General features: G+C 53.7%; 1 protein-coding gene across 1 annotated transcript; it reads left to right on the top strand.

Moving 5' to 3' along the window:
- Positions 1-1789: 1789 nt before the first annotated feature.
- On the top strand, positions 1790-4308 carry Z520_10605 (uncharacterized protein; the record flags this gene model as incomplete). The annotated part of the gene is made up of 3 exons (XM_016781097.1): positions 1790-2289; positions 2566-3672; positions 3777-4308. The coding sequence occupies 3 exons, from the start codon at positions 1790-1792 to the stop codon at positions 4306-4308; spliced, it is 2139 nt and encodes a 712-aa protein (XP_016627822.1).
- Between the last annotated feature and the right edge of the window lie 10261 nt (positions 4309-14569).

Raw genomic sequence — 14569 nt, 5'->3', positions numbered from 1 at the left:
ACTCGATTGAACCCTTGCGAGATGCACACTGGGGGAAGGGAGCCGAGTCACTTTGACAAGCCCTACCTACCTAGTACCTAGGAGATGCGGGAGGCAGCACCAAGTGCGCCCCTCTCCCAGACTCCGATGTTCCATCGCGTTGCCCAAGCCCTGGAGCGTGGGTAGAGAGAGGCAAGAGGAAAAATTAACCCTTGCAGCGTTGGCCAGCCATAGGTACCTAGGTAGGCAGGCTTAGAGACACCCCAGGCTAGCCCAGGCTAGCCCAGCAGGCAGGGTCATGTTTTGAGGCTCCACCCTCCACCCTGCTGGTGCGGAACGGCTGCAGCCTTTTTTCTCGGTGTTTTACGCTAGAAAGCCCACGGCCGATCTGGGCTATGCGTCCCGTAGGGCTGAACCGGCCCAGCCAAGAGCTTCAGCCCAGTTCTGATCAGATTGCCTGACGAGCAAGGAAAAAAAGACGAAAGCCACGGGCGCCTGCGCATGCTGCCGGCGCGCTCCAGACTGGCTCACATCCTCGTTGGATACCTGGCCACCTTTCGTATTATGCCCTGGTCTCTTAGAGTTTCCTGGCTGCCCCTCGAACAGCCCTGCTGCAGTGCTGCTGCTCAGATGGTTTTTTTCAAGCCACTCCACTTGGACCAGCTGCCCTGCCCTACCTCCACCCCCCCTTACCCTGGCCCGATTTGTGAAAGAAAGCAGCAAAGCGCAATCGCATGGCGGCAAGCTTGTATTGGCAAACTTGCAATGACTGACTGGACTGACTTCAGACAAGGTCCAAGTACTGCGGAGCTCCAAGCACTGGAGCGTGCCATTATTGCCGTCGCCCTACTTGTCTTCGTCAGAGAAACTATTCCAGTCATTCCACGCCTTCTATTGTCATTCCCTCTTCGCCTCGACCTCCCCCCAACCCTCAGTCTGCGAGACCTCGTACTCCCCCCCTCCTTCGTACACTACGCTTGCTGCGGCCATTGCTGTGTCCAACCCAACAAACCCAACAATCAAGAACCGAGAGGATCCTACTGAATTCCGCCCACCTATACCGTGGCCCTGTCCAGCTGCTGGCTGAGTTATCCCAGGAAACCCTGCGCCTTCGAATCCTACAAGCAAATCACCGTCTGCGACCTTCACTCACCTCCCATCCTCCTTCACACCGCATACCTCTCCCTTATGCAGCATGTCTATCGCTCCTCCTCCTACTTGCTGCTTGCCTGACTGTGGCTCCCCAGCCCGCTCGACAAACCCCTCCTAGGCCCTTCCTCATAACTTGGATCTCTCCGTTGACTGGTCCTCAGTACTGTCCTTTCCATTCTGCAACTCATCCGCCTTGAGAGAGAGGGAGAAGGTATACGCCCCTCTGCTCTACATCCTGTCCTTACCGCCATACTCTGTTGTAACAACCCTGTACTTTTTCAACCCACGACATAGACTGCTACATTACTTATTCCCTCGAGGGAAGCCGCACCCAAACAAACCCCCCTTGTTATACTATACGTTGGCTAGCGAGAGCACACCAGAGGTTTAGCTCTCCACTATTCAGGATATACCGCCCAAAAAAGAAGAGGCATCCCAGGAACCCGGCATCAGGCACATGTGCGTCGCCTAAGTTACGCAAACAACCAGGCCAAGGCATACATATCCTAGTACGGGGTGTCCGCGAGGATTTGTAGGCCCTCGCCACAATCAGGTCCAAGAACCGGAAGCCCGTGCCTTGCAGTATAACTACCCGGCTGAGCACTTGTTGCGTCCCACCTAAGTTCTGATGTTGCAGTGGCCCGGAGACAAATAAAAGATGGATATCGGCAGGTCTGGTACCGCCGGAATGCGGATACCATTACCACCCTACAGAGACAATGCTGCAACGCCTCGATCTACTTCTCGGTCCAACTCCCAAACCTCAGAGGACTCTCTTCGACCTCGAGAAGGCATGGGCATCCCTGGCGCCCGCTTCAACGACGTCCCTCCACCGCTCCCACCCCCTCGATACAATAACGAGTTGGCCCAAGGGATCGACCTTGGCTGGAAGTACGGCAACGGCGAGCCCTTTGATATACAACGACAGCTGGCGCCCATAAAGCCGGGTTCGAGCCTGTACGGTGGCTATTTGGATTCCCGGAGCCACTTTGGCCGTGCTCAAGACACGGACGAGATGGACCTTGACGACGACGATTACGTTCGCCGGAGCAGCAATGTCTCGACGGTGAGGTCACCTTCACAGGCCGACATACGTCTGGCCGGTTCAGTGCCCGCCCTAATTCGGAAACCACCATCTCCAACTCTGGCGAGTCAGAGGTGAGTCAGCCCTGGCATCTTTAGCCAAGCCCAAATTTTTTCACCTTGCACTGCATTTCGGTTTTTTCACGTCTTTACATTCTGTCGCGAACGGGCGATACAGCATCGTATTGTACGGTCTAACGCTCCTCTGACGTGTTTGTTGGGGTTTACAGTTTCCGTTTTTTTCTTTTTCCGGTCGTTTGCGCGCGCCGTGGGGGCTAAGTTGCCGCCCGTGAGCCCGTTTAGCCGCAAGCGGCAATGTACCACGAATGCTGATGAGATATGCTATTTTAGATTACAAGGGGAGGTTCCCTTGGCGCAGCGAAATTTTGACCGCTCGTCGCAAGCATACGATCAGAGACTTTTGTCCAAGATTGGGAAGTCGAACTCGCCACCGCGACACCACCGTTCAGGCTCGGCAGAATCCTCATCTTATGGCACAAAGCTTTGCCTGCAGACAAAAGACTCAAAAGTCCAATTACTGTCAGCCAATGAGCTTCCTTCGGCGCTCTTTGATCCGGTGTCCAGATGGATCACAAGTCCGGTATCAGCAGGCGTCTCACCCGGCTCGCGAGCGGGCTGGCGTGACTACAATATGGATCATCGGAGTCCTTCGATGGACAGCGCGAGTAACTCGCTCGTATTGGACCCAGAATTGTTTCTTCAGCCTCGACCGAGTGGTTTGCCTGTGGCGGGCGGCGCCGGACCGGGATTGGACGAAGTGGCCAGTATTGCAAGTCGCTCACACCGCGGCAGTTATGACCAGGGATTCTTCGCCGAGACAGAATCCGACATTGGAGGCGAAGATGGCAACACATTCCGCAATCTCAATCTGAGCGACCGACAGGAGCAGCAGGTGGGTCGGCGATCTTCTAAGCAGGGCATGAAGCGGAGGGCAGGGTCACCCCCATCCGAAGTGGCTCGGGACGACAAATCCCCGTCACGTGGTAACGCATCAGCAGAATTGTTCCAAAAAGTCACCACGACCGCGTCTGCACGGTCGCCGGTGTCGAAGTATTATCAGCCAAAGTATGGCTCTGTTTCGTCAACCACGTCGAGCGTCAGGCACAACTCATATGCATCGTCTGTGGCTCTTTCAGTGGCCGGCAGTAGCATGACCAGCATCTCTTCCTTCGAGCGACAGTCACCGCTAGACCCTGCTTCCCAGGCTGCATATATAACCTCGGCCCAGCCTGTTTCGAGCCCTGCCACGTCAATTGCACCCTCTAGAAAACAATCAACCCAGTCTCCGCTCGATACAAAACCTCCCATCTCGAAGCCATCTACACAATCCGTCATGAGCGACTCGAGGCTTCCTCCTGCGACCCGCGTTGGTAATTACTTTATCTGCGATTGCTGCCCTAAGAAACCCAAAAAATTTGACACAGAGGAAGAACTCAGGTAAGTGGACGCCCTGGAGAGTTTTGTTCTGCCCTCCCCCACGCTCTCGTCTGCGTCTCGTCTGCCACGTCGTATTCCTGAACGTCACGCTGATGATCGGCTAGAGCGCATCAAATGGAGAAGCAGTACACATGCCAGTATTGCAACAACCGCTTCAAAAATAAAAATGAGGCTGAACGTCACCAAAATTCTCTACATCTACGGCGCCATTCTTGGTCGTGTGCAGCTATCACGAGGTATGAGGCCGCATTCCACCCGTCGTCTTCTCCTTCAGCTGGTGGCGCCCCGACAGATGTGTGCGGCTATTGCGGAGAAGAGTTTCCCAATCTCCCTCAGCCGGACTGGGATCGCCGGATCGACCACCTCACCAATATCCACAAATTCGGCGAGTGCAACCAGTCCAAGAAATTTTACAGGGCCGATCATTTCAGGCAGCATCTCAAGCACAGCCATGCTGGACAGAGTGGGAAATGGACTAACATGCTGGAAAATGTGTGCTTGCGCGAGGAAGTTCCCCAGGACCCCATTGGGATTTCACCGAGTGGGAGTGACTCAAGCCCAGGACGAGGTCCCAGCGGCTTTTCCGACAGGCCTATGGGTGGTGCCACGATTGACGAAGCCCAGGACGAGACTTGAAAGGGCCACAATTTGGAATCGGGATTCGGTCCTAAAAACCCCTCCATTTCTGCAAGGATGGAGAGGGTAGGTTGAGGGTTGCACCTGATATCTACGGCCGTCGGGAAGACCCGAGGTGCAGGATAAGGATGCTAACCGGCTCGAGAATTCTCTGGCGGCTGCCAACCCCGCCATCCTTTGTTGGAGTTTCCTCTCTGGACTGCCAACTGTCGCCAATGACTAGTCTCGCAGATGAATGCAGAGGATCCAGGATGCCGATCCCAGCTTGACCCTTTGCTCTTATCCCTCCCGGTCTTGGGCATGGTTGGAAGGCTGTGGCCGGATCCTCCTCGGCCATCGACCCTCTCTCTCCTTGTCATGCAAAGGACTTCGAACCAAAAAGGTTCCCTGGCAGGCCAATGACGAATATATGCGCAACGATGTTACGATTCGCAGCCACCCGCGGACTGAGGGCAAAAGGGACGAAGTGCTGCCAGGCCAATGAGCTTATCTTTTTTTTTCGCAGCGTTTCTTGCTTGTGAGGCAGCAAATGGCAGTCTCAATGATACCTTAATTGACGTCAGACTATAACACGGGATCACATCAACGACACTACCCTGGATACTAGCTACAAGCATAGCACTAACTATGCCCCTGTATCATGCTTCTGCGTACTCGAGAGCAATTTACAAGTCGCACACAGAAGACGAGTGTGGGCAACATGCCCTTTCGGCACGGTGTTAACCAGACAGTGGATCATCCAGGCACGGTGCTCGCCCACCGTGACCACTTTTTATCTCACGAACTTGCCCCGCTGCCAGGCTAAAAGGCACCGTGTGCCCATTTCAGGTTGCGGTATGTATGCCAAAATATTCGATGGTGATGTATCCATCCAGCAATTTTTATCCCTTACGATTAGCGGAAGGTGGTCGCCCTCTTGTCAGTTGGTTCCAATGGATATGACACCTTGGGGGTGCGGGAAAGCGTACTCGTCTTAGCCCAAACGCGATGTCCACAGGCGGCAGACACTTCACCCTGGGCCAGGGATGCAGAGCCTCGGACCGTCTGTGGGTACATTGGCGTGCTGGTCACAAACTCGATGATGCGAACTAGGCTTTCACCTGTGCACAGACAAGGGACTGTGGAGTACCAGCAGAACTCTGGACCTCTTGGGATCAAGGGATACCCTTCACTGCTCTGCCCGAGCAGTACCGACGACTCGACGGGCCTGTGACTATCACAAAACGAGTCACAAAGCTGCATTGGACCTATTGCATCATGCCACGCCCCTAAAGAACGAACGAACCAGAAGCTCCGCGCTGGAGGCATCTTGCTATCATCCGTGGTGACCGTCGGAATCAGTCATTGGATGTCGCTCACAAATGCTCTCCCTGACCATCTGGCCAAACCCAGAGAGGCAGAGCACCTCAGAAATTGACAAGCCACAACGCAAACAGGCTGCTGACGACATGGCCTCGTTGACCCCTCATCCGGCATCTTAGTGCTTACCGCCCATTCCAGGAGGGGACCTCTGAAACTTGGTCAGTGTACGGAGTTTTGATTTGAGCTTCCTTTGAGATCGGATCAACAAACGGCCTACAAATGGATCGGAAAATGACCAGCATATTGGGTTAAGTTAGACTATCGGACCAGCTGGTGGTGCAAAGCCCCTGGGAAATGATTCAAGGATGGGGACGACAGAATGTTGGAAGGATTTCCCACCCCCTCCTTGACATAGCAGCCCTGGCCTTTAGCTGGAGCGCCTTGTCTCAATGCCAAGTCCACCTCACAGTACCTGGTACGCCTGGGGGGGTTGCCTTTGCAAAATGCCGCGCTTCACGCCGGCTTCTTCCCTCTTGAGCAGTCTGATTCGTATCACCACCGCCAACAGCTAGCACTTTCGGTAAGAGTATCCGGCTAGCATGGCCATGTGCTGGGGTGCCCCCTCCGAAATCCGACCCCCAGGGTTCGCCAAACGGCAATGGAGCGATCCATCATCCAGCCACATACGTTGTTCGCCTCGACCACCTTGGCCGGTTTCAGCGAATAGGCGGGCCCCTGTCGAAGACGGTGGAAATCGGTTTGGCCAGCATGACGAAACGGGACATGACGGGAAAGAATTGAGCTATTCAGTTACTCTGCAGACTGCGATGTAACATTATGAAATCAAGGCACCATCGGATCATTACAGATAGACAAGAGACGGAGGTGAAGAAGAGACGCAAGCGCGATACAACCACGGCACAAAAGTGCCAGGTTGAACATTCTACAAGCATACAAGGCTATCGAGGTGCAGGTTGGACCGGGGCCTTGGGCCATGGATTCATACCCGTGCAAGTCCTGGGCTACATGTCAGTTGACTGCGACCTTTCTAGGGTCGCATATTGACGGTGCTCGTCCGGGCCACACCATCACAAATCAGTCCGAGCGCGACGAGAAAATGACACTCTCTGTCCTCCGTTTTGGGTGATTTCTGTTCCTTTTTCCTTCTTGCCTTTTCTTTTTGCGGTCTAGGACCAAGTCTCTCTTCATTTCTATGTGCTTGTAACGGAAAACTTGATGTCCGGGCCCCCTGGGTCGGGAGGACGAGTCATGAGAGGGACGGATATGGCAACCCCTAGCTTCCTGGGCTCCATGGGGTACAGACAGGCGGTATTGCTTGGACTACACAGCCCGTGCCCTACCAGACTCTTTTTGTCGTCAGGCATTGCCTTGTCCCGAGTCGACAGTGGTCCAGACCTCTCCTGAACTTCATTCCCTTCGTCCATCTTCTCTTCACGGGTCCTGATCTAAAGCAGATTGGGTATATCGTCCGATTAAGCACGGACTCGATGGATTCAGGGACAGCGCCGATCTGGCCTGTCGTGACCTCAATCAAGACGTCCTAGCCGACTGGTGGTGGTGTGGTGCTGTTGACGGTGGTGCGTGACTTCTGTGTTGTCTTCCAACGACTGGCCCTGGTGAAGATCGCCAGCGGAAAGGAGGAAGCAACACAGAGGATTGTCCTCAGAGGTCTTCCTGGGGAGGAGCAGCCTTGACAACCCTTTCAAACGCCGTCGAGTTCATCACAATCCTGCAAGTCACCTGTGACCCCGAACATCCTTGAAGCTCATCCCAGGGCTGGTCAATCTGGCCATGCACTGCGCCAGTCGAGTCCCGACCTTTGGCCCAGGGCCCCTGCCCGAAGACCAAGTCATGACTGATGCGATATCCATGGCACGAATAAGTCCAGCAACATTTCACACCTATCTGCGAATCATGAGCCATTGGCCCTCACCGACACCTCAAGGACGAAATGGCAGGTGCGGCTTAATCTGCACTGGCACAAATGGCGACGTCGTATAGGCCTTCTTGTATTCTGAATACAGAAACTGCCACACCCTCCTCCTGCCAGTGGTCTGACCAGGAGAGACACACGAAGAGACAGAAGGGGGACCATGTCGCCATCGGGGTATTGGTGGCATCCACGCATGCCAGCGGTTTCCTGCACACGGCCTCGTCCCACGCTTTTGCCACCTCTTCACTGACGCTACCAGACTAGACTGCAGAAGTCCCGGCAGATCCTGCTACCCTACCCACTCCACCTGTCTGAGACGCAGCTTGATGGCTATGGCGGCTCCAAACGAGAAGGGATGTTGTTGAAATACTCGGAAAACGAATCCGTCCTCTGGGATGAATGAATCAGCTCCGAGAGACCGCAGTTCCACATGCTGCCGTCGATGAGCAAATATTGTCGCAAACCCTGATCCCACCCTGATGTGTTGCGTGGGTCGAATATCACCAGGTTGATGCTGGGCTGTTTTCGGGTTGTCATTGACGCGAGACCGACGACGAGACAAGCAAGCGAGGCGGAGATCAAAATGTACGACATCACTGCTGCCCAGCTGACGGTGGTCAAATGCACGGGGTGGAAATGGTCAAACAGTGATCATACGACCCAGCAGGAGTAAGTTCTGGGCCAGCAGAGCGATGTTGTCGATGCCCGTATCCGTTTATTCGGGTACGGGTTGAGTCAGGGGGGTTCAAGGTACGTGACATTAGTCTACAACCACATCTGCCTTGCGTTGCATACAAGTGGTGGTCTACTACTAAGCTATCCCACGGACGGCACCATGCCGCAAGCCGGCAGAGAAGCGACGGCACAACGAATCGGTACTGCCAATGATGCCAATGATGCCAATGAAGGGTAGTCATGGCACCCGGTTGAGGTTCGGCTGTCATGTTATTAAGCAAGCCAGCGTGTGATCAGGTAGGTGTCAGGGTCGTTGACCGTTTCTTACGTGAGTGGGCGAGGTAGCTGCCAAGTCGCCAGTGTGTCTGGGCAGCCGTAAGAGAGCGACGGGGCATGCGGTAAGCATACAACGACGAGGGATGGATGGATCAATGGATGAAGGCAAAGGTAAGGCAAGGCTTGGTGCTGCACGGCTACTCTCAGCCTGATGGTATCGCCCTATCACCGACATAGCGCAAGGTATCTGGTTGACATTGACCAGGAGCCGCTGATTGGTTGAGTCGTCTGTCGCCCTTGTTCCTCCTCGATTCTACAATCTTTGCTCGTTCTTCTCTTCCTCCTTCTGTCCACGGTCTGTGGTGTTTCAGGGGAAGGCTATGCCTCAGATTCCTTCTTTTCCGCAGCAGCATCCATACATGGGTACGGCATTAAGATGGTCGACTCGGCTGCTTCTAGCGCGAAATATTATATCCTGGAATATAGCCTGGAAGGTGATTTGCCGCGGGAAGCATGACGACGGGCGTGGCCGCCAACGCGCACTGTCCGCCCATTCGGCAGAGGTATATTTCAAATCGACGTTGGACAGGGACACGCGGCCCTTGCACCTAGCTGTTGAGCAGGGTTCTGATGTTGTCCCTTGGCCGGAGACCCAAAAGGGAATTATCTCTATTTGTACAAGAGCTGGCAGGATGATAGTTAAAGTTAGGTACGAAATACGGAGGAGGGGGAGTAAGCTGATAGCGACTCTCCCCTTTGCCGGCGCGACCAAGGCAACCCAGAAAACCAGGAAAATAAGGAGGGATTGAACAAAAGATGGAGGGCTGTCTGTTACATGTCATGAGCGCGGGTGGTGTTGGGTCCCACAGACACGGCCTTGTCATTACCCCGGCCCGGCAGATCCAGTCATGGCTCGCCGAAGTCAGATATAGCAGTGGAAATGACCTCTTTCTTGCCACGTGGCTGAGGGAGGAATGTGGAATATCAAGATGGATGGAACTGCTGATGGCCATGGTGGTGGTGGTGGTGGTTGGACATGACATGGGGGGGCTCGCGTGAGATCGGGGGAGCTCGTGTTTTCGGTGGGCGAACGCACATAGGTCGGTGATATACGGAGTTGATACGGAATACGGGGTATATCTGCTTGGGGTTGTGTGTGTGTAGCCAAAAGGGGGGATAGAGTAAAGCGGTCCTGCCTAGGTAGGCAGTACCTCGTAGTGACTCCCATGGATATTATGTATAGGCGGCGAGGGGCAAATGATTATTCTTGATCACGAGCTCTGTTTTCTATACGAAACAGGCAATAAGGGCACCGGCGCCTCGCAAAGGGGAAGGAGAGAGCGGAGTTTAGAGCTATGTATTCCTCCTCCTACTCCTACTCCTACTCCTGTCACTACTACTACTACTAAGTTATTACATACACGGCAAGGCGCACGGACGTGGTTATAAATCGTGGGGAGTTGTAGGCAGTTGCATTGCCAGGGGGGCCGGCAAGAATCCCCGTACAAATCCCGATGCAGAGCCCTGAGCCCTGAGCCCTGAGCCTCCCTAGGTCCCTTACCTTAGGTAGGGTATTCTGTACTTTCGAACAAATTTGCAAGTGGCGACGAACAGAGAAGGAAGGGAAAAGGAAAACCTTTTTGCTCACTTACCTAGCTACCTAGCTATAATACCACCCCCAGAGTCCCGAGTACGAGAAATCATGATGACCTCGGGGGGAGGGTTTTTGGATTTATGTTGTTTAATTATTTGTTGGTTTTTTGCAGCACTTTTTTGGGAGGGTTTGGGGGCACCTAATTAGTTACTTATTGCCTTACGTTACCTTACCTTACATATCTACCTAGGTAGGTATCTAGGTAGGCAGGTATGGCAGGGGAGGCCCTGATGGCCCTGATGGCGGCGACGGATGGCAAAGGCAATGGCAAAGGTAATGATACCGTGACACTGAGACACTTGAGACACCCGCTGCAAGAGACAGAAAGGGTAGTAAGTCCCCAAGTTCACATATTACGTGCGTTAAGGCTCGTCCCCCATCCCAGGAAATGCGCAAAAACAAACATACCTAGGTAGTTACCTCGTACTTCTTGTTTCTGTATTGTCAAAAAGAAGAAGGCGCCGGCGGGGCTTAGTCATATAATACGTCGACTTTTTGTTGGCCGTTACGCAGTAAGAATTACCTAGGTTCCTAGTAGTTGTTTGACTTTTTCGCGGAAGGCCGACAATGACAAGGCTCCGAGAGGAGGGTGGGAAAAAGGGGGGTCCCCCAGGGAAAAGGGTTGAAATGACTTGTGTGACCATGGGTTGTATTTACCTGGAACCTCGTATGCCGGTGAAAATGAGGGCCTGATCCTGTCATGTACCAAGAAACAATCATTACTCCCGTATAGGGGTCATTTTGCGACAGTCGATAGCAATAGACGGCGTAACGGCGCATCTTGCAATGTTGTTTCGGTGTGAATACCTCATCTCGTCTGCGTCCGTGGTCCGTGGTCCGTGGTCCGGGCGATTGATTGCATGGAGCCTGTCCCTGTCCATGGTGTCTTTTCGTCTTTCGCCCCAGAGACCAAGACAGCTTCGTAGAGACTCTTACCCACCTGCTGAGGAGCATCCTCCCTGCAGCGGACATTTCATTCAAGCGCCGTGCTCCCTGCGGACACTCCTGCTGGAACTAGTATTTTTCACACGCCGAATGCTCAGGGCTTGGCCGCTTGAGTCTCCGACTGTCTGGTCATCCATGGCCGAAAAAGGATTGTGTTCATGCGCCGGATCAAGCTCGGATGGGCCCACGCGCACCGGATCGCCCTATGGGGCGCCGCGGCGATATGGAAGGAATCCTCTGTACAGAGCCAACTCCTCCTCCTGCCTTTCTCGCCCTCGCTGAAGGTCGCCCATGCCTTGACGAGGTATCACTGCAGACCAACCGGTGGAGCTGGAGCAAATTCGGTAGGTCTCCTCATGCTGGATGGACTCTTGTCGTCGCACCACCGGTGAGCACAATCAAACCGTGGGCACGCTATGGACGGGCCAAAACCAAAACAGTAACCCACCCAGTCAATGAATACTGATCCACGGCATCACACAGAGAAATTGCCATTTCCCACAAAAGGAAATTGCCAGCCTTGCTGAAAAGGCCTCGTATGGGCAGCTTGGCGCTGGCCCACAAGTATCTCCATGCGCGTCAATAAAAGAAAAGTCTCTGCCCTGGCTCCTACAGGATCCTCGCAACGGTGAAACAGACACTGTGCCTGGGGCGAAGTCGGAAGGCAGAATGCGACCCTGCTTCTTGGTGCCGAGTCTGGAGACCGAACCCATACCTCGGACTCACTCGACTCGACGGCGAGTGCTATTATTATTAATGGCCGCTTGCAGTATCGGATCTGCAACTGTGATTGCAAATTCACTTTGTCAGGCCAGCCATCATTCTGTCCGGTCTCCGCGGATTGATCTTGGACAAAAGTTATGCGCATCTGGATGTCATCTGTCAGGCATAACCCCCTTTGCACAACGAAGTGAAAGGGTATCAACATCAACACTTGCTTGTCTGAATGCCACACAGAAGAGAGTGTGGACTACCGGTTGTGGTAGCCTGGTAGGGCTCCCTACACATCCATACAACTCCACTTCCAGTGCATGGTCTAGTCTTGTCCACCGTCAGATTCTGAAGCGAGGACACTTTTCGGAAGCATGCCACGGAGCGGACGACTTCATCAAATTGCCTCACCTTGGGTCATCGATGCCGCCCACCGTTACCTTGGAGAAATGTGAAGCGAGATGTGGGCGTATCATTGCATTTTTGATATGGAAAATGCGACCTGCAGTCTTTGTGTCGGTTGCTGACGTGTCTGCGACCGAGTCCCAGGCAAATGTCAATCTTTCCGCGCTGGCTTAGCTGAGTTGATCTCCCAAGACAGATGAGTTTCAATTACTTTCGTTTTTGCGAACGGTCCCCGCTAGTATGCGACCTACCACACAGGACGTCATAAAGTCTTCTTCTACACGCAAGGACACTCTTTTCCAAGTCGAGCCACCATCCCGACGGACATCTCTTTCCAGTGGCTGCCAAGTGTGAACTCCTGACGTTGACTTGGCTCCAGAGAAGGAACTGCTGAATCTCCGCGGGTGATGTGTGCACACGCACTGCATGAACGTCCATGGCAACGAAAAACGATGCAAGAGATGCATGCTAGTCGAGTGGATACCTGGACCTCGTTCATTGTGTGCGGCCTCAGCGAGGGATTTTTTCCCCGGAGGGGTCGATGGTCAGTCAATAAGCCTTCCTTGCGCAACACGAATCTTTCAATGCCTAAGAAGACCCCAGACAAGGCCTCCTACATTCAGTGCGGACCGACACTTGCATCGGCTCGACAGATGTTTATTAAACCATCTATTCCATACACAGGTCAGGAAAAAAAGTTGCGGCCTTGCTCGGTGCAGTACTCGAAGACGAAGACCCCTGATTCCGGAAGAGGCGTGGTGCTTCTGGCGATATAGGATGCCTGATTGTTGCTATTCTGTACGTAATACGCACACTGCGTGTTGCTACAGGAGATCGGACGAGGCAACAACCCGGAGTAACGATGGCTTGATGCAGGGTTTCGTAGAAAAACGTTTGCAACTTCCCACATGATCTCGCTCAGACCACACCTCGTAATGGTCATGATGGGTCTGAATTTTCACCTCGCCGGACACCGTAGTCATCGGTACAGTCGGCCGCTTCCCGATCAGGGTCTTCTTTCTCAATAAGAGGTTGGGGCGCCTGATGATTCAGAACCACCACCAAAGCGGCGTTGCAGTTACGACGTTGGTGTTGGCGCTTGCTAATTTGGCGCATGGTACTGGAGAGCTGACCATCCCGCTTGATGCTGGAAGGTCGAGGGGGAGCGGCCCTTCCTCGAGCCCCCGGCCGGAGCCGACATGGCAACTAGGATGGACAAAATAAAGGTATGTGCCTCCGAGTGGAAAGCCTTGCAGCGAGTCTAGGTAGTGAATGCTGCTGGAAAGAATCCGCACGATGATGCGGCAGGGCACGTCGGGACCGTTCGGTTCCGAGCTCGAGATGCAACCAATTTGATGGATGTACAAGCTGAAGAAATTGGTTGAAAGCCCAGAAATTTTTCTAAAACAGTACCGGCTCCAACGATGGACTGATGATCTGATACTCTGTTGGTGTCGATTACCAGCAAGCTTGCATTGACGAATGGGTGAAGCTTCTCAATGTACGAGGTACATGGGACTTTGCAAGCAAGAACCAAGGCCGTCAGCGGCCGAGACTCAACGTACATGGAAGGCTAAGTAGACGCCATTGGCGGATCGCCCCAACTTTCGCGTCGAGAGAGGTCACAGCAAGGCTGAGGGCGTCCATCGCTGCTGGTTGTACATTGAGTGTCTCTCAGTCCACTTTCAATTGTACAGACGTAGTCGGGAGGACAAGAAGAGCAGAAGGGGCGTGGACATCTTCTGTGTCTCCGCCAGCATGTTGCAAGAACCGTGGGACACGATCGTGGCTCTTGGAGTAGGCAGGTTGTAGGAGCAGTCAGGGATAAGGGAGGAGGCTGTCGGAAGTCCTTTGGCATGGTGGTTGTGAGGAGCTGGTATGTAAGGGCGATGGATCCGAGATCTGGCTGCTAATGTACAGTAACTTATGGCGACTTCAAGTGGAGGAAGTGCCTCGCCGCCAAAGTGCTGCCAGACTCGTCAAGTGAACGACGACACACTGAAATGGACTGATTGTATGGGGATGGACAGGGTGACTGTGGTGACTGTGGTGATCCTTGGAGATTTGGGAGATGTGGAAGAAATCTCCGCAGCCAGACCATAAAATGGATTTCGCAGTCAGTGACAACTACTTTCACTTCCAACTCACACAACATTCCATCCATCCCAGATCACATTATGTGCTCAGCCTGTCGGTAGATTTGACCCTTGCATTTTGCAGACCCTCACCGACGCCCAAACTGTTTTGGCCCGCTGCTTCGCTGTGGCCACAGATCACCCAAAGCCCGTATGTTTGATCCGCCACGCAGGGATCATCGCGCCGCCGCATAGAGAAAAACA

This window comes from Fonsecaea multimorphosa (assembly GCF_000836435.1).
Source record: "Fonsecaea multimorphosa CBS 102226 unplaced genomic scaffold supercont1.31, whole genome shotgun sequence".
NCBI lineage: Eukaryota > Fungi > Ascomycota > Eurotiomycetes > Chaetothyriales > Herpotrichiellaceae > Fonsecaea > Fonsecaea multimorphosa.
Note: the sequence above shows the minus strand (reverse complement) of the source record. Positions and strands in the feature narration are given on the sequence as shown.